At 43.1% G+C, this 23215-nt stretch overlaps 1 protein-coding gene across 4 annotated transcripts in view; it reads left to right on the top strand.

Annotated features, from left to right (window-relative positions):
- Positions 1–22853, top strand: part of arap2 (ArfGAP with RhoGAP domain, ankyrin repeat and PH domain 2) — a 604005-nt gene extending 581152 nt beyond the window's left edge. For all 4 annotated transcript variants that reach the window (XM_072496549.1, XM_072496548.1, XM_072496547.1 and 1 more), the window contains 3 exons: positions 41–104; positions 7120–7251; positions 18605–22853. In XM_072496549.1, coding sequence (XP_072352650.1) covers positions 41–104; positions 7120–7251; positions 18605–18943 — 535 coding nt within the window. In that variant the 3' untranslated portion in view covers positions 18944–22853. The remainder of the gene's footprint in view (positions 1–40; positions 105–7119; positions 7252–18604) is intronic.
- Positions 22854–23215: the final 362 nt, after the last annotated feature.

Below are 23215 nucleotides of genomic sequence, written 5' to 3'. Positions count from 1 at the left end.
GTACATTATACTGATTTGCAAAATATGTATTCATCTACAGGTATTTGTGCTGTGATAAGGAAGATGCACATGTAGAATGGTTAGCTGGTTTGCTCAATGCACAGGTAAGTACTCCTATTTAATATTGTCAATAGTTATGAATCATTTACCAATCTATTATTTTTCTTCAGCATTTTCATATTCTTGTACAACTTTAACTCATACCAAATGTATTTGAATATAAAACCCTATTAATATTAATATTGCAATAAAATTTGGCATCGCCACTCTTATAGTTAATTACATAAGCAGCTTTTGGCAACAATATTGAAGCAAAATTTGTAAATGTTAGTTGTCATTATTACCTCATGCTACCAAGGAATTATTAATAGCAGGATACTAAAGCATGACACTTGCGATTGCTTCAAAGTCACATTATACTACTAGCTCTGGGCTTCTAAAAACAAGAAGGATTGACTTAATTCTTTACCATGCAGACAGTGTAAATCTTTCATATTCAATATTTTTTGCTTGAATCTATGGCGTAGATTTTCTGCCAGTATCTTTTCAGAAGCAGAAAGCAGAGCTGGAAACTTGAATAATTGGCAAAGATGCAAAATATTTATTAATCATTTCAGGTTTTGCTTCAGTAAACGAAAATATATCTTTTTAGTTATGCAATCGTGGAGCAGCCAGTCTTAGCTAGAGAATTAGCGAGAAAAATATTTAGCATCCTTGTGCTTTATCTTTCATCATTTTTTAAACTATGGCCTTAAGTATATTGTGTATTGTAGAGTTTCTATAGAAACAGGCACTGAATCCTGACAAGATCTGTCAAAAATGACAAAAGGTTTTACCACAGACAGAGAGGTTCAGAGGTTATAGATAATCTTTGAAGGGCAACTCATTAGAAGTTTTCTCCTGGCCTTATTGGCATGTTAACAGAGTAGGTGAAACAGTTATTGTCATAAAAGCAGTACAAGATAGAGCAGAAGAAAACAGACTAATGCCTTGCAAATCTCATACAAACAGCTGCAGGAATATACATCCCGGTAAAAAAAGTAGATGCTGAGCTTTTGCAGGATGGTCACGACTGATGGCTATAACCTTGGACAGCGATGGACTTTGGGAAGTTGGGAAGGAAGTAAAGAGATGGAGAGGCCTGAGTAAAGATATTATTGAAGAAATCTTAGTGTTTAACGAGGGAGATGTAAGAAAATTCAGTCCAGAAATGGTATCGAAGATGTATTGAGCAATTTAGGGGTTAAACCGACTGAGGAAAAATACTGCTAGCAGGAGGCAGTGAGATACACCCACACCCAGTGAGTTACATTGTCCCAATCAGACTTAAACTCGTTAATGTGAATACAGCGGATGCCCCAGATCCATTGTTCTTCTGGACACTCGTGCCTGACCTGCTATTAACCCTGTAGTGATATCATGATTGTGTTGTAATTCACACCCTAACCACGAGGAGTCCCATTAGTATATAAGTGAATGTTAGAGTCAGGTGACCCCTCAGATTAGCTGGAGAGAGAGGTTGCATGTGCATGATCATACTGCTATTCATCTGCTGTTTTGTATATATATTTTACCCACAGTTAATGTTAATAAATTGTTTATAGCTTTAGCTACAAGTGTTCTTATAATATAAATCAGACCATCTGACAAGAACATTACATGGTACCGGGTGTGGGGTATTAAACACTGAAAAAAAACGATCAGCCTGCCACGAGGTCCACAGTGATTTGAAGATTTTGCAGACTAACAGAATTATCAACTGGAGTCGTTGAAGCCACCAATGAGTCTCAGATTGCATGGTAATATGGACAGCAACTGGCATGTGGTTAAACAACAATTTGATCTGTTTCTTCAATAAATTTAGGAGATCAATCACATTTGTTTAAGGTAGCGATGCTCCTAACAGCGGCAGGGCCCGAAGTAATTGCTGTGTTTAATACATTTAAATTTGCAAACGATGAAGATAGTAAAAATTTTAATGAAGTAATTTGAAGATTTGATGCACATTGCACCCCCAGAAAGAATGAAATTGATGAACGCTATGTGTTTAGATCACGTTTACAGAAGACAAGAGAGTCCACAGATCATTTCATCACTGATTTAAAGTTAAAAGCTAAAACCTGTAATTTTTCTGCGGTGGAATCTTCCATGATTCGGGACCAGATTGTATTTGGTGTGAATGAAATTAAGCTGAGGGAACAGTTGCTGAGGGAATCTGAGCTGTCTTTGGAACAAACAGTTAAGATTTGTCAGGCTCACGAGCTTGCAGCACAGCATTCTAAAATGTTTCTCAGTAATGGTGGCGTCTTCTTGGAGGAAAACACTCCGGTTGCTGCCCTTTTTCCAAAAAGGCGGGGAACTTCCAAAAAAAGGTAGGAACGTTCCCACAGCTCCTCGCAACAAAGAAGTTAAAGATCAGGACAAAGTATTTCTGTGCAAAAAACGTGATCAAAGGCCCAAATTAAGACAATGTCCAGTGTTTGGCAAGTTTGGTACCAGATGCAAAGGGAAAAAAATCCCTTTGCTCAGAATTGTTGCTCTAAGCTCAACCCCAGATCAGTCAGCACAGTGGAAGTTGCAGTCTCCAGTGATGAAAGATCATTGTTTGTTGGAGTAATAACAGAGAAGAAGAATTTTTTGGAGACATCAAAAAATTCTCCAGCACTTGAAAAAATGCAAACTGATGTTTCATTTAAAATACATGCAGTTGATGAGGACAAATGTCTGCTACCACTTGAAATGAACGGTACAGTGGTCCAATTGAAGTTAGAAACTGGTGCCAAAGCCAATTTAATCAGCATCACTAATTCATCAGAAAGAAAGAAGAACCTACCGACTGGGTAAACGCCATGGTTTGTGTAAAGAAAAAGGATGCCGATATTCGCATATGCATGGATCCTAAAGATCTTAACAAGAATATCAAAAGAGAACATTACCAAATACCATAGCAGGAGGAAATCACATCTGAGATGGCTGGTGTACAATTCTTTATGAAACTTGACGCATCTCAAGTTTTCCGGCAACTAAAGCGAGAAGAACAAAATACAAAATAGTGCACTATCAGTATGCCATTTGGACGACACTGTTTTCTGAGAATGCTTCAGCATCAGAAATGTTTCACTGTACTATGGAGCACATAATCGAAGGTGGACATGTGGATGTGGATGATATCATAGTTTGGGGCTCAACAATGTAAGAGCACAATAAGAGGTTGCTTAAAGTTCTAACGAGCATCAAGAGAAATGGCCTGAAGCTCAACAAGCAAAGGTGCCAATTTGGCGTAACTGAGGTCACATTCCTAGGTGACAAGCTCTCATTGCACGGCATTGAACCTGACTAACAGGTTCAAGCAATTCTCAACATGCCAAAACTACACAACAAGAAAAACATCTTAAGAGTGATGGGTATGATCAATTTTATAGGGAAATTCATTCCAAACCAGTTCAGCAAAAACAACACATCTAGAACATAGAACATAGAACGATACAGCGCAGTACAGGGCCTTCGGCCCACGATGTTGCACCGAAACAAAAGCCATCTAACCTACACTATGCCATTATCATCCATATGTTTATCCAATAAACTTTTAAATGCCCTCAATGTTGGCGAGTTCACTACTGTAGCAGGTAGGGCATTCCACGGCCTGACTACTCTTTGTGTAAAGAACGTACCTCTGACCTCTGTCCTATATCTATTACCCCTCAGTTTAAAGCTATGTCCCCTCGTGCCAGCCATTTCCATCCGCGGGAGAAGGCTCTCACTGTCCACCCTATCGAACCCCCTGCGTAACCCCCCACCCTATCCAACCCCCTGAGACATCTGCGTAATCTCCTGCACAAGACAACGGATTTCACAAGGACTGAGCAATATGAGCAAGAGTGGAAGAAGCTCAAGACTTCACTAACCACCATGCCAGTTCTCACATGTTTTGACCCAACTAAGCAGATTAAAGTGTCAACAGACACATACAAAGATGGTCCAGGAGCAGTTCTTCTGCAACTCGGGCAATTAGAAACCAATCGCATATGCATCACGATCCATGACAACAGAGTAGAGGTACATTCAAATCGAGAAAGTATGCCAGGGTTTAGTTGTAGGTTTGGAGAAATTCCACGACTATGTCTATGGGCTTCCAACTTTCACAGTTGAGACAGTTCACCTTTGGTTCACATCATCAAAAAAAGTCTCAACCGTGCAAGGTTGATGATGAAGTTACAACGCTATGGACTTCAATCTCATCTACATGCCAGTGAAATATTTGTTCTTAGATTCATTATCGAGAGCACCGATATAAAGTATTAATAGTGGAATTGCTGCAGAAGTAGATCTGCATGTCAATCTTACCTCCACACTACTACCAGTAACAGCTACGAAACTATGTGAGATCCAGGAAGAGACCAGGAAGGATCAAACTCTTCAAGAGGTGATGAGGAACATCAACTCACACTGGCCCATGAGTCAATGTGTGGAGTTCTACAATATAAGATCTGAACTCGATATCATTAATGGAGAGGTGCTTTATTTGAACTGTATTGTCATACATCAATCTCTTTGTAAGGATATGCTAAAGAGGATACACGAAGGACATCTCTGGATTGAAAAATATAAACGGAGAGCTTGTGGTTTGCTGGCCAGGTATAAACCAAGATATTGACAGGATGGTCAGTTGTTGTGACGCATGCCAGTCGCATCGTGCAAGCAAACAAGAGAACCTATGCAGCTATCTGATTTACCTACGGCACCATGGCAGAAAGTAGCTATGGATCTCTTCCACCAAGAGGGAAAGATTATTTCATGATCATCGACTATTTTTCAAACTATCCCAAAATGGCTCTACTGTCAGTATAACGGCAAGCAGTGTAATAACTGCATACCAAGTCAATTTTCTCCAGACACGGAATTTCGCAAGTCATCATGAGTGACGACGGTCCATGTTTTAGCTGTAAAAGTGGCAATACTTTGCAGTCACATATGATTTCAATTGCGTCACATCGAGTCCGTCGTGCCCACAAGCCAATGGAAAAGCCGAAAAAGGTGTACATATTGTTGAGCAATTGTTGAAGAAAGCAATGGACAGCCAATAAATCAAATAAATCATCGCGCACTCTTGAAAACCAGAGAAGACTTTCACAACAACGTGATGGATGGCGAATCCACGTCAGAATCAAAGTCAGCTGCAGTGTCAGATAGTTCAGCAGTTCATGAGCATGAGAATATCACGGAGAACATTGAATCTACAAGTTCTGAGCAGCAAGATCAAACTTTGAGAAGATCAACCAGAGTCAGAGGAAAACCTGATCATCTCAATTTGTAGATTTGCACTATTTGTATATACAATGCTTGCTGTTAGTGTGTGTGTGTGTGTGTGTATATATATATATATATTTGTTAACCCATTTTTAAAAATAAAAATAAAAATTAATACTGTCAGACTCACAGGCTCATGATATCTATCACATGTAAATATAATGATTAATGTATTAATTTATTTCTTCAAAGGAAAAAGAATGTAGTGATATCATGGTTGTGTTGTAATTCACCGACTGACCGCTAGGAGTTTTGTTAGTAGATAAGCGAATGTTAGTCAGGTGACCTCCTCGTACTAGCTGGAGAGAGATTACTGCTTGTGCATGATCATACTATTATTAATCTGTTGTTTTGTCTATAGTTTACCCACAGTTAATGTTAATAAATCATTTATAGCTTTAGCTACAAGTGTCCTTGTGATATATATCAGATCATCCGACAAGAACATTACAAGCCCATTACAGACTCTGATGGCCTCTTTGCTTGTCAATGGGTGGTTAGTTGCATATCAATAGCATGAATCTGTTCTTTTGTATAAATGGGAGTTGGCAATCAAACAGCTAAGAAAACGCTAATGGATTCAAGCCTGGAAACTCCAACAGAGAACCTTCGTTTGAGGGGCTGGGCAGAACTTAGAAAGACAGAAGGAATGTTGTTCTGAACTGTTACAGAGTTGAAGGCTTTGGAAATTGACCGAGACAGTCATGGAAGTTGACACTGAGGCAGGCTTTGGAAAAAGGGTTCAGAATAAATGGATCCACCCGAAGAAAAATAGCTTTGTAAATGCAAGTGTTGCCTTTGCCTGCCTGTGAAAGTGGCATGAGAACTGCATGTTCTGTTGCAGTGTTGTTTAATACAAACTAGTGTTAAAGTTATGAAACTGCATGTAATCTGTTATTGTTGGGATTTACATTTTAAATTTTAAATCTTGTTTTGTTTTAATAAAGTTTGTTTATAAAATAACCAAGCCCTATTTCTTATATTATCACTCCTGGAACAAATCAATCATTACGCACCATCTTAAAACTTTTTAAAAGTTATGGCTCTGGTTCAGCTTCTTGGCCACTGTTAAAAGCTGACCAGGCGCCAATGGTGGGTTCCTGATTTTGCCAACCGGAGCGGGCCGGTTAGATTGCAAATCGATCGGCGCCCGCTGCTGTTCTCATTTTTGCCTCTGTCTACTGACTGAGGAAGGGCATAGAAGGAAAATGTTGGAGGAGAATGATATGATCAATCATATCCAATATTACAGACTTCAATGATGTTAAAGGGTACTGTGGCAGGGAATATCCTATCAATAGCATGAATCTGTTCTTTTGTATAAATGAGAGTTTGTATAAATGAGAGCATTAACCAAGATGTTCAGTGCTGAGTGGGGTGGAAAAAGACTGAAGAGGGAATTGTCATGCACAGAAATTGCTGCAAATCATTTCAAAAATGATTGGATAACTCCACCCTTAAATGGAATACTTACAGTGACTAAAAAACTGGTAAACATCTTGATGAATTACACCGCAATGAAAATTGAAAGTCTAAGAGATTCTCCATGTATTTTGTAATATTTTAATAAACAGAAATGCCTGATAAAACTGAAAAAATGAACTCACTGAAGGAATGTTATCTTAATTTTGTGACTGCTGAAACTTGATTTTCCCCAATTTGATGAAAAGCAATTGAATTTGTCATGCAAGAACTCTGATTTTGATCTGAAGACAACAGACATAGTTTTTATTTCATGACTTTGCAATGCCATCTATACTAATAGAATTTTCTTTCAGTGATTTGAAAAAATAACTTGCTTTTGTTGTTCAGCATGAAGGTGACCTTTGGCAACTCGATGGACAGTTACATATTTCGTCGGCGATGCTAAGTGCAAAACTTGGGAGCATGGGTTTAACTCCAATCCAAAAAAAGGTTGATGGAAGGAAAATGGAACAAGCACAAGTAAGTTGTTTGCCAGAGGTGGTTCTATTTGGTGCAGCTCGCATAGGCTGCCATTTCAACTTGGTGCAAAGTAATCTTGCCTGCACATGGCATGGCAAAGCGGCAGTATATCTCTGGGATCAGTATTCCACATCCATGAAGATACACCCCTGTGCCTCATACCACTGGCTATTAATTCCCACAGTGGTAAAGTATGCTTGCTGACCATTGATAAACTAGTGGTACCGAAGGTCCAGATGGTCCATTTGATTTTCTGGGCATTTCCTAATTTTCTTTCTTTTCACTTAATAAATGGTGCATTTACACATTGGGTGCTAAAGAAGTTAATTTTCATTTGGTGCATCAAATTGTTTCTCAATGATACTCTGCACAAGATATTAGTTGTTGCTGCGTTTAGATGTGTATTGTTTTAAAGTTCGGAAGATATAATTCCTTAACGTTTTTAAAATGAATTAGCTTCTGATCAGTGAGATTAATCTGAGTTCAGACTGACTTTTTTTTTTCTTTTTTTTGGATGGAATTGTAAACGTCAGTCAGAAGTTGTAAATAGTCTGGCCACCTTTATTAATAAGATATTTTGATCCAGAAATTCAACCATTAAGCACCAGCTTCTCACATGTCAAATGGCCTTGTAAGCCTCCAATATTACAGGAAAGAAGCGCATGCTTGTTACAAATTGGGGGGGCAACTGGGGGAGCAACTGCTCGCGGCACCACCATGCCAACCCCTGGATCGTGTGTATCCATTCCAGGAGCAACCACTGTCCCTGCCCATCTGCCTTACCAACCACCCATAACCCCCACTGACTGCTGAGGCCTCTGGCTGCGCGGCTGAAGGTTATTGCTAATGGGGAATTGGCAATCGTGGCTTTGTGAGCACCTCACACATGTCAAGTGGATTTATGTGGATGGATGGGTCATGTAGCATGTAGGGGTCATTGACTAGCATCCCACTCACACCCTGATGCCTGGACTCTGTGCTTGAACACTGCTGGAGGCAACACCGCACACACAGCAGCCAATATCCGAACACCCTGGAGATGGTACACAGCTCCAGGGACATGTCCATGGCTGCAGAGTGGATGAGCACCATGCGCAGTGGTGGGGTTGGTGGGGTTGCCTGGAGAGATGGGCATAGAGCCCGTGGATCAGCCCGCATTGCGAAAGGAAGTGACAGAGGCATCATAATGGTTGAGCGAAAAGGTGTTTAATGTGTTGTATAAACCCCACTCCCCATGGTGCCCATCACCCCAACACCCCATCCCCACCTCCGACCTACCCACCCCCTCCCTCCTCCCCCGGTGCCCTCAGTGATCCTGAATGTGCTTGGCCCTCCTAGCTCTACCACTATGTCTTGGTGTTTCCCCAGGATGCACATATGGGGTGGAGGCTGCCAGCTGCCTACCTCATCCAGTGGCCTTCGATGCCCCTGGCGGGCGTCCTCTGGGGGCTCTGAGGCCGGAGGGCCCCGGCTCCCTTGTTTGCGGCACGTGTATAGCTGTGCCGCATTGTCTCATGTGCTGACTGCAAGATACGGCCTCATCCGAGGGGCGGAACTCGGGAGCTGGTGGCCATTGTCGCCACTCTATGGGACGGGTTGGCTTGGCATCCGGCGCCCATCCTCCCGATTGGTGTCCATAGGGCCCTGGGGTTCACCTTGGGATGGAGGGGCAGCTGGTTCGAGCCTCTGCTGCCCCTGTAGCATCTGGCTCTGCTAGACCATGTGGTTCTCCATGGTCTGCACCGTTGTGTCGACACCCTCTACAATGCTCCTCAGTGACTGGGCCATGCTCTGCAGTGCCTCAGCCGTGCCCACCTGTGATTGGGATGAGTTCTGCAGCGCCTCGGCCATTTCCATCTGAGAGCAGGACATGTCCCACAGAACCTCATCAAGATCGGCCTGGTACTGGGTGACAACCCCCAGCGAGTCAGACATTCTGCCGAGACCCTCGGGGATGGCCGTCACCGACTATGCGACGCCTCAGACACCTTCACTCATGGTGCCGACATTGTGCACCAGGCTTTCCATTGCAGTCGCTACCCTAGCAGCGTTGGCCTCGGTGCCACTCATTACCAGTGCCATATCCTGCGCCAGTTGCCTCTGGGACTCCTCCATATGGCTATGGTTCTGCTGGAGTGACGCTGACATCTCTCTCTGAACATCCAGGTTGGTCCCTATCATCTCCATTAGCTCCCGGTAACATGTATCATAGGCTCAGCATCAGGCTGGGACCCGTTGGGTCCTGGAATCCAGCAGCCCTCTGACTGCTGTCTTGCCTGGGGATTCCTGCCTCCACGCGATGTGCATCATCAGCAGTGTGGTGCTCACACAATTGTTACCCAGAAGACTGCCCACTAACATGTCCCACCGAGGACATGTCTATCTGCGCTGGTGGGGGGTGGGGATGACAGCTGTGCCAGGACAGCGATGGGATCCTCGGATTTCTCCTCCAAGGTGTTCTCCTCGTAGTCAGGAAAGGGGGCCGCCTTTGATGGATGGCGCCGTTGGCTGGAGGACCTACGGGAGAATGGGCATGTAGTCAGTGGGAGGGATGGTTCAGCCAGTAAGGCAATCACTACTCATGTTTGACAGGTCCCCCATCCGCCAGCCTCCTCATGGCTGACCAATCCATTCTCGGCGACCCCCGTCACCTCCAGAGCCTGCTCCTCGAAGGAGGTGAGGATTCTTATGTCCGCCATCCATCCGCCAGACTGAGCCCTCTCCTGACGGTTATGGGATGGCTTTTTCTGAGGAGACACAGGGAGGGCACGTTAGCCACACTCGTGGTTCACAGTGGTGGTGTGAAGGAGGGGTTGAGGGGGGCGGAGGAAGGGCTGTGGGTCTCATTGGGATTTGGGGATTGGTTGCTCCCACAGTGGGGGGGGGGGGGATTGGTGTCTACTCTCTTGTGCTGCCCAGTGTAGGTCGTTGCACTGAAGGCCAGTCCTCCTGGTCGCACCCAGAGCTGACAGCTGTCGCCATCGCATCCCACACAGCACTGACTGCCTTGTGGCCCACCGTCTAGGACCCCCGGGGGAGCAAAATATCCCTTCTGGCCTCCACCGCGTCTAGCAGCCTCCCCAGGCCAGCATCTCCAAATATTAGGGCCGGTCTCCTGGGTGCCATTAGTGTGAGCTGCCTGGGTTTGGCTGAACAAATGCAGCTTAAGTGCTGCTCGACCCTTGTTAGCGGGGGGCTGACGTTCCCGGCAAATCAGCTGGTGAGTCTTCATTTGCGATGAGAAGCCCGTGAGGCCTCGTTAAGTGGACCAATTAACATTGAATTGCATTGCTGGCCTCGCTGGGCAGAGCACCAGGAAGCCCGGGGCAATTCCCGCTCGCTACCACACTTAGAAATTTTTCTGGAGAATTGCGTCCTTTGCAACCTACCTGGTTTGAATTCAACAAAACTTGGCAGTCAACTGTTCCCTAATTCATTCTACACGACAGAGCCCCCTTGCCAACCAACCAGTACTCTCGTCTCGTGCAGTATAAATTGTTGTTCATTGGTTATTGATATTTTTGCAATCTGTCCCGATGAGTGCACGACAAAAAAAGCTTAAATAGTGGGTGGGATTCTCCGGCCCCCCAACCACGTGGCTCTCGGCTGAGGGAGGCAGCACGGCGTTCGCTGGTGGCAGATTCTCTGTTCCTGCTGCTGTCGATGAGAATTCCGATTGAAGCCACCCCATTCTGCCAGGAAACCCGCCGGAGGGGGTGTGCTGCCAGTGGGACCAGAGCATCCCACCGCCAGTGAACGGCCGGAGAAATCCGGCCAATATGTCTCTTTTTCAGCAATTCTCAAGTTCTGTACTACCAAATGAAGTTACCGGATGTGGAGCCAGGACAGGCAGGGGTGCTCTCCATCTGAATACCTCCAGTACTGGTCATCGCCCCCTCCCCAACCCCTTTTCCTCACTTATTCTAAGCTGCTGTTAGCACCCTGTTAATGAAAACACGCTTTATTCAGCAAGCAGCCGCTTCTCTCTGTAGCTTACCCACTTCGTGGAAATTAGGCCCGTGGTTCAATATCGGGAGCACTTTGGGCCCCACCATTCAGATGCAGGGATTTAATCCTGCAGCCCAAAATTCCTGAATTTTATGTCACTGAGGACGTTTTTATGTTGCTTGCAAATGAGCGGTGCTCTTTGTCCTTTTTCCACATTATATTTTTACTGTGACGCAACTTTAGCGCACAGTAAAGTACTATGTCCAAATGTAAAGCATGTTAGACACACTGAGGAGAATTTCTGCAAATCTCCTGTTAATACATTGCAATGTTGGCAGAAGGGCCATACAAATTCCGAGTAAGACAAGTGTTCATTTCAAGTGGAAAAATTAATGTTAAAACTTGTTCTCACATTTTTATGCAGATGAACAGAGAGAGATGTAGAGATAAGTGTGGGATGGAATAATGGGTCATTAGCCGTGTTGCAAGAAAAGTGATTCAGTCCTGCACTCCTGACGTAAACTGTGCACGACGCTTGAGTTCCTTGCTTTTAGTTTTGCCTGGAATTTCTTTTTAATGCTAGTTTTTTGCTGGCCAGGAAAGTTAACATTGTGGTCATGAAAGTAGAAATGCTATTTTAAGGACACCAGCAACACCAAAGTGCCAAAATAATGATGTCCTTCAAAGAGCAGCAAATCTAAAAGCAGGAGGGACCCACCCTCAGGACTCAAACTAAGTGCTGGTTTAAGAAATAATCCATTGCAAGTAGACCACTGAAATTCCAGCCATTTGTGTGCTGTGAAAGTAAGTGGACATCAGAGATTAATGACCATGTGTTGGTGTATGAAAACAGCTAATGTGTATGAGCCATATCCCTAGGTATGTTATTTTGGGGAAACGTGCTCTTGCAGTCACTGCTCTCCCAAAAATAGAAGTATGTGTCACTTGGTGAAGAGAGATAGTGGAGGTGAACAGCATGTTCTGGGAACATGACTTATAACCATCCGTCTATTGGTAGAGATTGAATTTCATTATATTCAAATTGGGAAAGGAATATTTCATGTTGGTTTCCTCCCTTTACATTTTCCATTTGCTAAGATTTGAAAGGTTTCATGACCCAAAATGGAGGGAGGTCGAACGGTGTGAAAGTATTATAAACTCATTTTTGTTCACTGTTTTACTTCAGAAATTGAGAAAAGAAACTGAAAATTAGTCATTGGTGCTCATAAGATTGCAGAGAATATCATCCCTTTGAATTTATTGTTAGATGATGCTCGAATTTGAAAAATGTATAGTTTAGCAACTATTTTTATATGAAAAGCCGTGTGTTATGTTGGAGAATACTATCCAGTTAACAAAAATAGTAAATGCTGGAAATATGTAGCTATCAGTCCGTGTGTGTTTATGGATATGGGAGAGGTGTTGGATAATTTTTCCTTTTCCCACCTCTTGACTGACTGCAACATGGTGTATTTAAACTTCTTGAGCGCTATTACGTTAAAGAACATACAAAACTAGCTTTTTGTAAGTTTAAGTCAAGAGAACGGATAAGCATTTAATTGGGCAGCAGCTGACATGTATATAACAAACACCCACTTCTCATGCTCTCGCTCTCTCTTTTTCTCTTTCACACTCTCTCTCACACACACACACACACACACACACACACACTCACACACTCTCACACACATGCACACACACGTAAAAAGATGATTTCAAAAAATGTAACATGGACTTACATTTCTTAAAGTCCCAAAAATCTGTATTAATCTCCAAGAAGATTGTCAAAAGTTTTACATGCCTGGAAATGTTCTTTCAGTTCACAGGAGAAGATAAATGAAAGGCAAAGATTTCTGACAATCAACTCACAATAGTTTTCCAAATAGTAACACATTTCTTGCTTTTCATTCCAAGTTATGATTAGGTTGTTGTGAGGAAATATAATCTTGCAGTTAAAATGACCTAGCCTCACCTGTCTACCCAGAATGGATCTTTTTCAGGTAGGGTCTTCCCTTATACTGTGATGTGGAGATGTCGGCGTTGGACTGGGGTGAACACAGTAAGAAGTCTTACAACACCGGGTTAAAGTCCAACAGCTTTGTTTCGAATCACTAGCTTTCGGAGCGCTGCTCCTTCCTCAGGTGAAGGAAGGAGCTGTACTCCGAAAGCTAGTGATTCGAAACAAACCTGTTTGACTTTAACCTGGTGTTGTAAGACTTCTTATTGTTCCCTTATACTGGTAGAGGGGTGGCTTCCTTCTGGTCTTCATATTCCAGACTAATGCTCTCTGGGCTCTTCTTAGAATAAATAAAATACTTATTATCTCAAGCTAGTTTCTGTTATAGAACAACAGTATCAAATATGTCGCATTGCCTACACATGGGTTGGTGGTAGGTGTAATTGTCACATAGGATGTGTTTGCTATCCCATTAACATTCTAACACGAGCAGCCTCCTGAATGCCTTGGCTTGAAATGCCATCTTCATGGGCCCACTGATCATTTTAAATCTCTTCTATTGAAAGGGAGAGGGGCAGTTATCAACACCTGAGCAAGATTGTTTGCAGCTTCATGAATTTCCAAAGACATGTTTAGACATGAGTTGATCCTTGTTCTCAGAGAAACCACAAAATACTTCACTTGAGGCTCTGGGGTGCATTTTGTCAAGGTAATTTGTCCATTGCATTCTTTTGTGAAGTGTCCATCTTCCTAAAGTTTTATTGGCTTTTGACATGACCACAACAAACAGGCTAATGTTTCAGGCATGGAGCTTTAAACAGAGCAGCTCTGGCAAAGGGCCCACATTTGAACATCAACTCCTTTGTTTGCTACACAGTTGCTGACTGGCTTGCTTATAGAATCCAGCATTTGATGTGCTTGTATCTGATTTGTAGCACCAAGAGAAGGGAATATCAGAATATGTTTGTCGCCTAAGATAAAATATGGTGGGAGAAGGCTGTGTGATGCTTAAAGTCATGTACAGGAGTTGAGCTGAATGGCTTATTTCTGTGTTGTCACGTCGGTGTAATTCCATGCAATCTGCAGTGTTATGCTTTTTGATCATATATGCAGTTAATTGTGTCCTGAACCTACCCAAGCTGATTGAAATTGAAGGCAACCCTAATTGATAAAATGTCTTAAATCTTTACCTGTGTTGTTAATTTTGATTCCCTTTGAACACTTGATTTCTCGTTAAGTAGATTTGAAGTGATTATGACATGAAATCTTATCAAATGTTGTTTGTTCCTTAAACTAAAGCTTGGTTTGGAACTCAACAAAGATAATTACGTAGAAAGTATAGTCAATATTTAAAAAAGGGAAGCTGAGGAGAAGAGAGAGTTTTTAAAATTCATTTATGGGGTGTGGACATTATTGGCTAAGCCAGCATTTATTGTCCATCCCTAATTGCCCTTGAGAAGGTGATGTTGAGCTGCCTTTTTGAAACGCTGCATTCCATGTGGTGTAGGTGCTATTAGGGAGGGAGTTCCAGGATTTTGACCCAATGACAGTGAAGGAACGGCGATATATTTCCAACTTGGGATGATGAATGACTTGGAGGGGAACCTCCAGGTGGTGATGTTCCCATGTGTCTGCTGCCCTTGTCATTCTAGATGGTAGCCGTCGTGGGTTTGGAAGGTACTGCCTAAGGAACCTTGGTGACACCCTGCAGTGCATCTTGTAGATGGTACAAACTACTGCCACTGTTTGTGGTAGTAGAGTGGGTGACTGTTTGTGGAAGGGGTACCAATCAAGAAGGCTGCTTTTTCCGAGATGGTTTTGAGCTTCTTGAGTGTTGCTGGAGTTTCACTCATCCAGGCAAATGGAGTTTATTGCATCACGTTGCTGACTTGTGCCTTGTAGATGGTGGACAGGCTTTGGGAAGTCAGGAGGTGAATTACTCACCATAGGATTCCTAGCCTTTGACCTGCTCTGGTAGCTAAAGTATTTCTATCACTAGTCCGGTTCAGTTTCTGGCCAATGGTAACTTCCCAGGATGCCGATAGTGGGAGATTCAGTGATGGCAATGTCACTCGCTAAAGCCTGCTCACCATCTACAAGGCACAAATCAAGAGTGTGATGCAATGACCAAGGCTGTAATGAGGTCAGAAGCTGAGTGTTCCTGGCGAAACCCAAACTTAGTTCAGTGAGGTCATTGCTAAGTAAGTGCTGCTTGATAGCACTGTTGATTATCCCTTCCATCACTTTAGTGATTACCAAGAGTAGACTGATGGGGTGGTAATTGGCTGGGTTAGATTTGTCCTGCTTTTTGTGTACGGGACATACACAATGATGCCACTGTTTCAGCTGTACTGGAACAACTTGGCTAGGGGTTGGAAACGAGCAACCTGCCTATAGCTGACTCCAAACAATGGAGATAACAGCAAGTGTGAGAAATAGGAAAAGGAGAAAAGAAGAGTTTTTAGTTGTACAAGGAAATTTCATATGACAATATCGCTGTCTTAATATCTATAAAAATGTTAATAAATCATGATCTTTATTTCAAGACTCTGCTATCCAGTCATTTCCATTGTTGCCTCTCACCTTTTGAATGGGCCTCAAGGAGAATAGTATGACCAGGTCGAAGATAAGCAAAGCGTAAGAATGAGACCGAGGGATTTCTTACTGTGGGAATGTTTGTGTTTAATGGAGGTGAAATGGTCTAGTGTGTTTAGCACTGTGTTCCCACAAGGTTTCACATATTCCTATTATCTGAAGCATGCATGTATGAGCCCATATGGGTTTCTCAGCCAAGTGAGTGGCATTCTTCTCCTTCCTCCTCCTGCAGCTCCAGCCCTCTCCGCAGCATCATTATGTCTAAAGCATAGCAGACCATTGCCATTCTCCACTCCGTACATACTGGAGGGTGCCCCCAGATCTGTCCCAGCATCTGAATCCAATGGCTTGCTCAATGGTCTCTCTCAAGCGCATATGACTCCTTTTGTACCTTTCCTTTGAATCAATGTTAGGACTCCTCATAGCTGTCACCAGACTCCTATCTCACCCACTGACTCTGCTTCGAGATGCAAAGATATGCAGGAGATGTGACTGGTAGAGAATCAAGGAATCATGGCAGCTTCCAGGATATCTTGCAGATGAAAATCTGTCTGTGGTCACATTTCAGCTGAACATTCATGAAGTGGAATTGTTTCTGAATGACAAAACTACAGGCTGAATTGAGGGGGCCTTGACTGCCATGCATGCAGTCAATGATTTTATGTGGGAATCCAATCAAAATATTAGAGCAAATATGTGAGAGCCCCCTGGTTCTGACTGGCCTCTCCAGTCGCAAAGTGGATGCAAGTGGCAGCCCTGACGAGCATGGTATCAGTTACCTAGAAGATGGACTTATGAGCAGCAGATTCCTGGAAGAAGCCGAAAACTAAGAAATTCAGGGCTGGGTTGTGACAACATAATGAGAAATGTACAGAACTGTAAGGGTTAATGTTATTTCCAAATCAACTACTAGAGGGAGCTATATAAAGCATTGATGCTAAGCCCTCTGGAAGAATGTTGAGGAGAAGGCGAGAAGACAGACTGTAGGAAAGATATTGTGAGTGAGAGCAGATCATAGTTATTATGTTAGTGTGGAGATTAGTGGTAGATGAGTGTAGATTGTATTTTTATTGTCAGTTGTTTATTATATAGAATTAAGAGTCAAATTAAATTAAGTAGTATAAATAAGTCTTTAGTTTTGTTCAAAAAAAAAGTTAGTTGTAGTCTTTGTGAACACCACGCCAACCATCCTAGGATCTGAACCACAAAGAATACCATATGGGTGATCTTGACAGTCACCAATAATGCATGCCCACCTGACCAGTGTGGAAGGAGGTCTTGTTCCAGGAGACTGAAGATGTCAGCAACAACTTGCCATGTAATTCAAGGCCTGAGGCACTGCTACTCTGCCACATCAAGAAAGCTAATCCACTGGCTGTACACACTGTGCTGTGGGGTGTTGCATCCGTTCAGCTGTGTCCATCTCGTCTGTCCTTTGGAGTGACATTTAGCTGCAGGAAAGGTGATTGTTGTTCCTGTTGTTCTTAGCAGAAGGTGGAGCTGCATAAGCTACTTGCATGCTGCAGTTTAGGCTGACAGCAGGGGGGTAAAAGGGGAATGAAGTCCAAGATAGCAAAATAACTTCCAAAGTTGGAAGTCATAGAATTTACAGTGCAGAAGAAGGCCATTCAGCCCATCGAGATGCACTAGCCCTTGGAATGAGCACCCCACTTAAGCCCACGTCCCCACACTACCCCCATAACCCATGGCCCCCAGCTAACCATTTGGATGCTCAGGGGCAATTTAACATGGCCAATCCACCTAACCTGCACATCTTTGGACTGTGGGAGGAAACTAGAGCACCCGGAGGAAACCCTGGCAGACACGGAGAGAAAGTGCGAACTCCACACAGACAGTCACCCAAAGCCGGAATTGACCCCGGGTCCCTGGAGTTGTGAGGCAGCAGTGCTAACCACCGTTCTGCCCCACCTCTAAAGTCACCTCGAATGCAGTGAAAGCACACTCGCAGAATAATTCCTCTGAGTGAAAAACCTTTCATCTATGCAAGGAAGCAGCTATTATTCAGTATTTAAAGGCTTTGCAGCCTGTCAGTTTGATAGAATCGTCACCATGTGCCGTGCTGTTGCCTTATTAACCCTGGCGAGTTTCAAATAGCATGGGAAGGCTGCACTCAATTACGTGTAAGTCCAGCAAAATACAGATCCCCCCCACCGCCATTGGATTTCTGTCATGCCAACATTTTTTTGCTGATTTAAATCCCTGTCCACATCGGCACCCAACCACTTGCAAGTTAAAATGCTGCTCAGAATGCAAAAGCAAGGAAGTGAGGCAAAATCTTTCTAAAATGCTGGAATTTTGTGTTGAATTCTGAGCACCACTTCAGGAAGGATGTCAAGGCCTGAGAGAGGACATAGTTGAGATTTAATGGAATGGTACCAGGGTCAAGGGGCAGGAAACTTCAGTGGATGCTTGATGGAGATGTTTAAATTCCTGAATCGTTTCGTAAAACTGTTTCTAGTTGCAACTGGGTCAGTAACCTGTGGAGACTGGTTTGTCAGATGATTAGCAAAAGTACCAGAGACAACGTGAGGAAACTTTTTTTTAAACACAGCGAGTTGTTGTGATCTGTAATGCACTCCCTGAAAGAGTGGTTTACGCAGATTCAGTTGGAACATTCAAAGAAGAATTACATAGTTTCTTGAAGGAAAAAATAATTATGGGCTATGTGTAAGAGCAGGGGAGTGTAATTGTTCTATGTTAATGAACTATGAAAATATTTGATGCGCTGTAACATCCTAGTTTTAACAGAATGCAGGTTTGTTAAGTTGCAAAAGCTGTGTTTCTGCCGGTATATTAAATTCCCTCCATTCAGCAATTAATTTCTCATTGCAGAAGGACAGCAGGAAGTTGAAGTTGAATAATGTCCTTCATCAGACACTTCGTGGAGATGCGCCAGGGAGATCTCATCAGTTGGCTGCCTGCCTACAACACTCCGAGGTTTTGACGGCCAATGCACAGGAGTCCAATAGGCCCACTTTACACCCAGGTCAAACTAGTACAACGCAAAGCAGCACAAAGTTAAGACGCTTTCAAGGATCATCGGGTCCAGGTCAAGCAGAGGGTGCTCTTAATAAAACAGTTTTTGGAACTGATACAAAACTACACTCGCAGCTCATGCAAGAACTCAACACTGTTTTTCTCAAAAGTAATCCGCTGGTAAAGAATGAATGAAGTGAGCCCTCATCTGTTAAATTGTATGGATAGCTATATTCTTTATAGTGAACATTTTGTATGGATGGTAAAATTAAGATATTTTCATTTGTAAGAATTCTAAATGAGCAAGTTCACTTCATGAGGCAATTTGCATCATTCCATATTTATTGTATGTTATTAAGCAACAGCATGGATCAATTCCAATTGCCTGATTTTTAAAAACACTTTGAATCAGAAGAAGTACCCAAAGTAGAATCCTGGGCATGCACATGGGACATTTTTTATATGGACTGTCCTCAATGCTCTTCTTCTATTAAAGTTGAATTAGCTGGTACTTGCAACTAAGTTCGATGTTACTTGTCAGGGTATTTGAGAAGAATTGTTGCTGTGCATCCTGCATATTATGTACTATGGTTTCCTGGATAAAGGCCTGGATTTTCATCCTCAAGGTGGGTAGCAGGTGTCATGAAAATTCCTGGTTCAACCCACTCGTGGGATTTTCATTGTGGGGGGGAAATGGATACCGGCTGGAGTTGTGCCAGCCGACTCAGGACAAAGTTCGGAGGCAGCCACAAGGGCTGCTGATTGAAGAGGTGGGCTGTTTAACTGTCTCAGTTATAAAAAAAACACAAAGGTCCTCCAGACTTTATTCCTCATATCCCCTCGCAACCACACACTTCTAATATGCCATCCCTGCCACCTCATGACAGCCACTCACCCCTTCTGCCCCTCCAGAAATCCCTAAGGCCCCCATACCAAGGGATGCTCCCCACCAACCCCTTTTAGCTCTCATGCCCCAGTGCCAAGGGATGAATCCTAAGTAACCCCTGACCCTCATCCTTGCCAAGGTATGCCCCTCCATCCACCTTCGCCCTTATGGCAAATTGTGGCAATTCCACACCCATTGACCCACTGTACATTATTTAGAACCAATCAACTCCATTGTGACAATAGGATATGTAAAAAAGCTTTAAAAGATGGATCATTCATAACGTTTTACTATGTTTAAAAAAAGTTATTTTCCTACATGACAAAAGTGTCAATCGTTCAGACCCTTTAAAATTTAGATAGCTGAAATGAAAATTACTTGACATCTTTAAACCTAGTGTAAATAAACATTGTGCAATTGACAGGGGCAGCATGGTGGTACAATGGATAGCACTGTTTTTGTTTATTTAGTGTACCCAATTAATTTTTTCCAATTAAGGGGGCAATTTAGCATGGCCAATCCACATAGCCTGAACATCTTTGGGTTGTGGGGGTGAAAACCACGCAAGCACGGGGGGGGGACGTGCAAACTCCACACCGAGAGTGATCCTGTAAATTCTATGACTCACAAAGGAAGATGCTTGTGCTGGTTGGAGGTCAGTCATCTCAGCTCCAGGACATCACTGCAGGAGTTCCTCAGGGCCTAGGCCCAACCATCTTCAGTTGCTTCATCAATGACCTCCCTTTCTTCCAGTCCAAAGATGTGCAAGTTAGGTGGATTGGCCATTCTAAGTTGCCCCTTAGTATCCAGGGATGTGTAGGTTAGGTTACGGGAATAGGGCGAGGTGATAAAGGGATTGGACGTGGGTAGGATGCTCTGTCGGAGGGTTGGTACAGATTTGATGGGCCGAATGGCCTCCTTCTTCACGTTAGGGATAATAATCTTTATTATTGTCCCAAGTAGGCTTACATTAACACTGCAATGAAGTTACTGTGAAAATTGCCTCGTCACCACACTCCAGTGCCTGTTCGGGTACACAGAGGAGAATTCAGAATATCCAATTCACCTAAGCAGCACGTCTTTCAGGACTTGTGGGAGGAAACCGGAGCGCCCGGAGGAATCCCACCCAGACACGGGGAGAACGTGCATACTCCGCACAGACAGTAATCCAAGCCGGGGATCAAACCTGGGGCCCTGGCACTTTGCTCCTATTAAGAAAGCCCAGATTATGATATGCTTTATTAACTGCTCTCTCCACCTGGTCTCTCCTCTAATCTCTAATGATCTGTGGACATATATACCCAAGTCCCTCTGCTTCTGCACTCCTTTAAGAATTTTACACCATAGTTTATTTGTGTCTCTACTTTCTTCCTACCAAAATGCATTACCTCACACTTCTCTGCATTGAACTTCATCTGCCCATTCTACCAACTTGTATATGTCCTTTTGAAGTTCTACACTGTCCTCTTCACAGTGGAGCCATAGGGGTTATTTGGGGGACATATTTCTGCATGGGAAGGCATGATGGGCAATAGGGGCTGTTTGGAGGGGCATATGCTGACGTGGGGGCATGAGGAAGACCTTTTGAACTGATCTTTTAAAATGTCCCTCATGTAGACTAGGGTTCACGACAACTCTTGATGTACCATGAACCGCGGCTCATTGGAAACCTGGCTCATATCCATGAAAATTGTGGAACACTAAGACATGCCTATCCCCGCAATGGAACCAGCCAGGTTTAGAATGCAGGGTGTTGGCTTTTGATTCAAGCCACCCTTCACCCTTAAATGTTACTCCTTAAAATTGGAATTCCTGGCAAAGTGGGCAAGAATCCCGCTTTCGGGTCCAAGCCACCACTTTAAAACGGCTCCCATGGCATCCTGACTCAGTGAAAATACAGCCCAAACATTCAGTAAATTTTGATAGTTTGTCACAATCAATGAACAACTATTAGTTGTTCATATTGTGAATCGACTGTGATGTTTATCTTCTATCAGCTGAACATGGGACCAAAACGTGCTATACGTATTTCTTATAAAACAGTTTAAAATGTACAGACCTGTACCCTGATGACTGATTTCCTCAAAAGAGCTGCTTTGCCGGTGGTGTTGTCAGTCCCTAATGTATGTTCAAGAAAATTGGAGTAGAATGCAGAAAGGGAAATGTTATATTTCAAAATGTTGTCATTTATCACCTTGTGAATGCATCAATTATAAAATAGTCATTGATAAGCTTCTAGATTTTGAACTGTCCATAATTATGGCAACATTCGAAACTATATAGCACCAAGGATCTGGACAGTCTGCAGACTGATGTGACCAAAAGTCACTGTCGTTTTCTCTAGCTCCTAATTTTATTTCATTCATTTACATGCACTCTGCCCAAAAGCAGGTACTTGGCTCGTTTCTACTCTTGCTTCATCCTGAGCTGTTTTGCTTGGCAGTTCTTCTCAGTGATGGTCTTCCACTTCCACGCGAGGAAGCGGGCCCCATTTCTACCTCCACCAAATGGGAATGGAATCGAACTTGTACTGTTGGCATTCTTTTGAACCACGTGTTAGCCACCTAGCCAACTGAGCTAACTAGCCCCCGGGCTCAGCGCGTTCAAGATATTTTTCCAGGAAATTAAATTTGTTATTCAAGCAAATTAGATCTGCAGCACATAACTGGTCTATTTGATCCTCGACCTCAACCACGAGAATGCTTGCTTTTGTTTGCAGAACTTCTCGTCACTAGATTTGGCCAATGAAAAAGGAGTTAAATAATAATAATCACTTATTGTCACAAGTAGGCTTCAATTAAGTTACTGTGAAAAGCCCCTAGCCGTCACATTCCGGCGCCTGTTCGGGGAGGCTGTTACGGGAATTGAACCCAAGCTGCTGCCTTATTCTGCAAGGCAGCGATTTAGCCCAGTGTACTAAACCAGCCCCTATAAGTTGTATTTATACAGCACTTTTCATGACCACAGGTCACCCCAAAGTGCTTAACAGCCAATGGAGCACTTTCACTGTTGTACTCTGGGAAATTCAGCAAACAACAAGCCTGAAATCACAATGCTTGTTGCTGGTTATTACATGCCATATATGAAATTGTTTTTTTTTAAACACTAACATCGCATGTATTATGCATAGAACTGTAATCTGTTTCATACATTGAAAATGTGATCAATTTTATACTGCTCTGTCTTACTAAATGCACCATAAAGAGCTTTTGAATATTATTACCTGAGAGTATTTCATAAAAAACATGTGCTAGTTTAATATAATGCTGGTTTAAGTTCTCCCTCAACACATGCTTCCCCATTGCCTTATCAAGGCAGAGGAACTTGCATTTAATAGCCTTTGTTTATTTTACAACCTGGTGAAGATGTTTCTTCACATTTATATTCAAACTTCAAAAAATAAAATCAATCCACATGTGCCCCTGGTGGTCTTCACCATTGACACCACCAGACTATGTGGAGTCAGTGCGTGATCATCGTACTTAACTATTTCTGACAACTGCCAATGCCAATAGCAGTGCATCGTGGGTACCTGACAGTCCATGCAGACTGCCACAATCATTGACTTGATGAATGTTCAC

Source organism: Scyliorhinus torazame, chromosome 3 (assembly GCF_047496885.1).
Source record: "Scyliorhinus torazame isolate Kashiwa2021f chromosome 3, sScyTor2.1, whole genome shotgun sequence".
NCBI lineage: Eukaryota > Metazoa > Chordata > Chondrichthyes > Carcharhiniformes > Scyliorhinidae > Scyliorhinus > Scyliorhinus torazame.
This window is presented reverse-complemented; position numbering and strand designations above follow the sequence as displayed.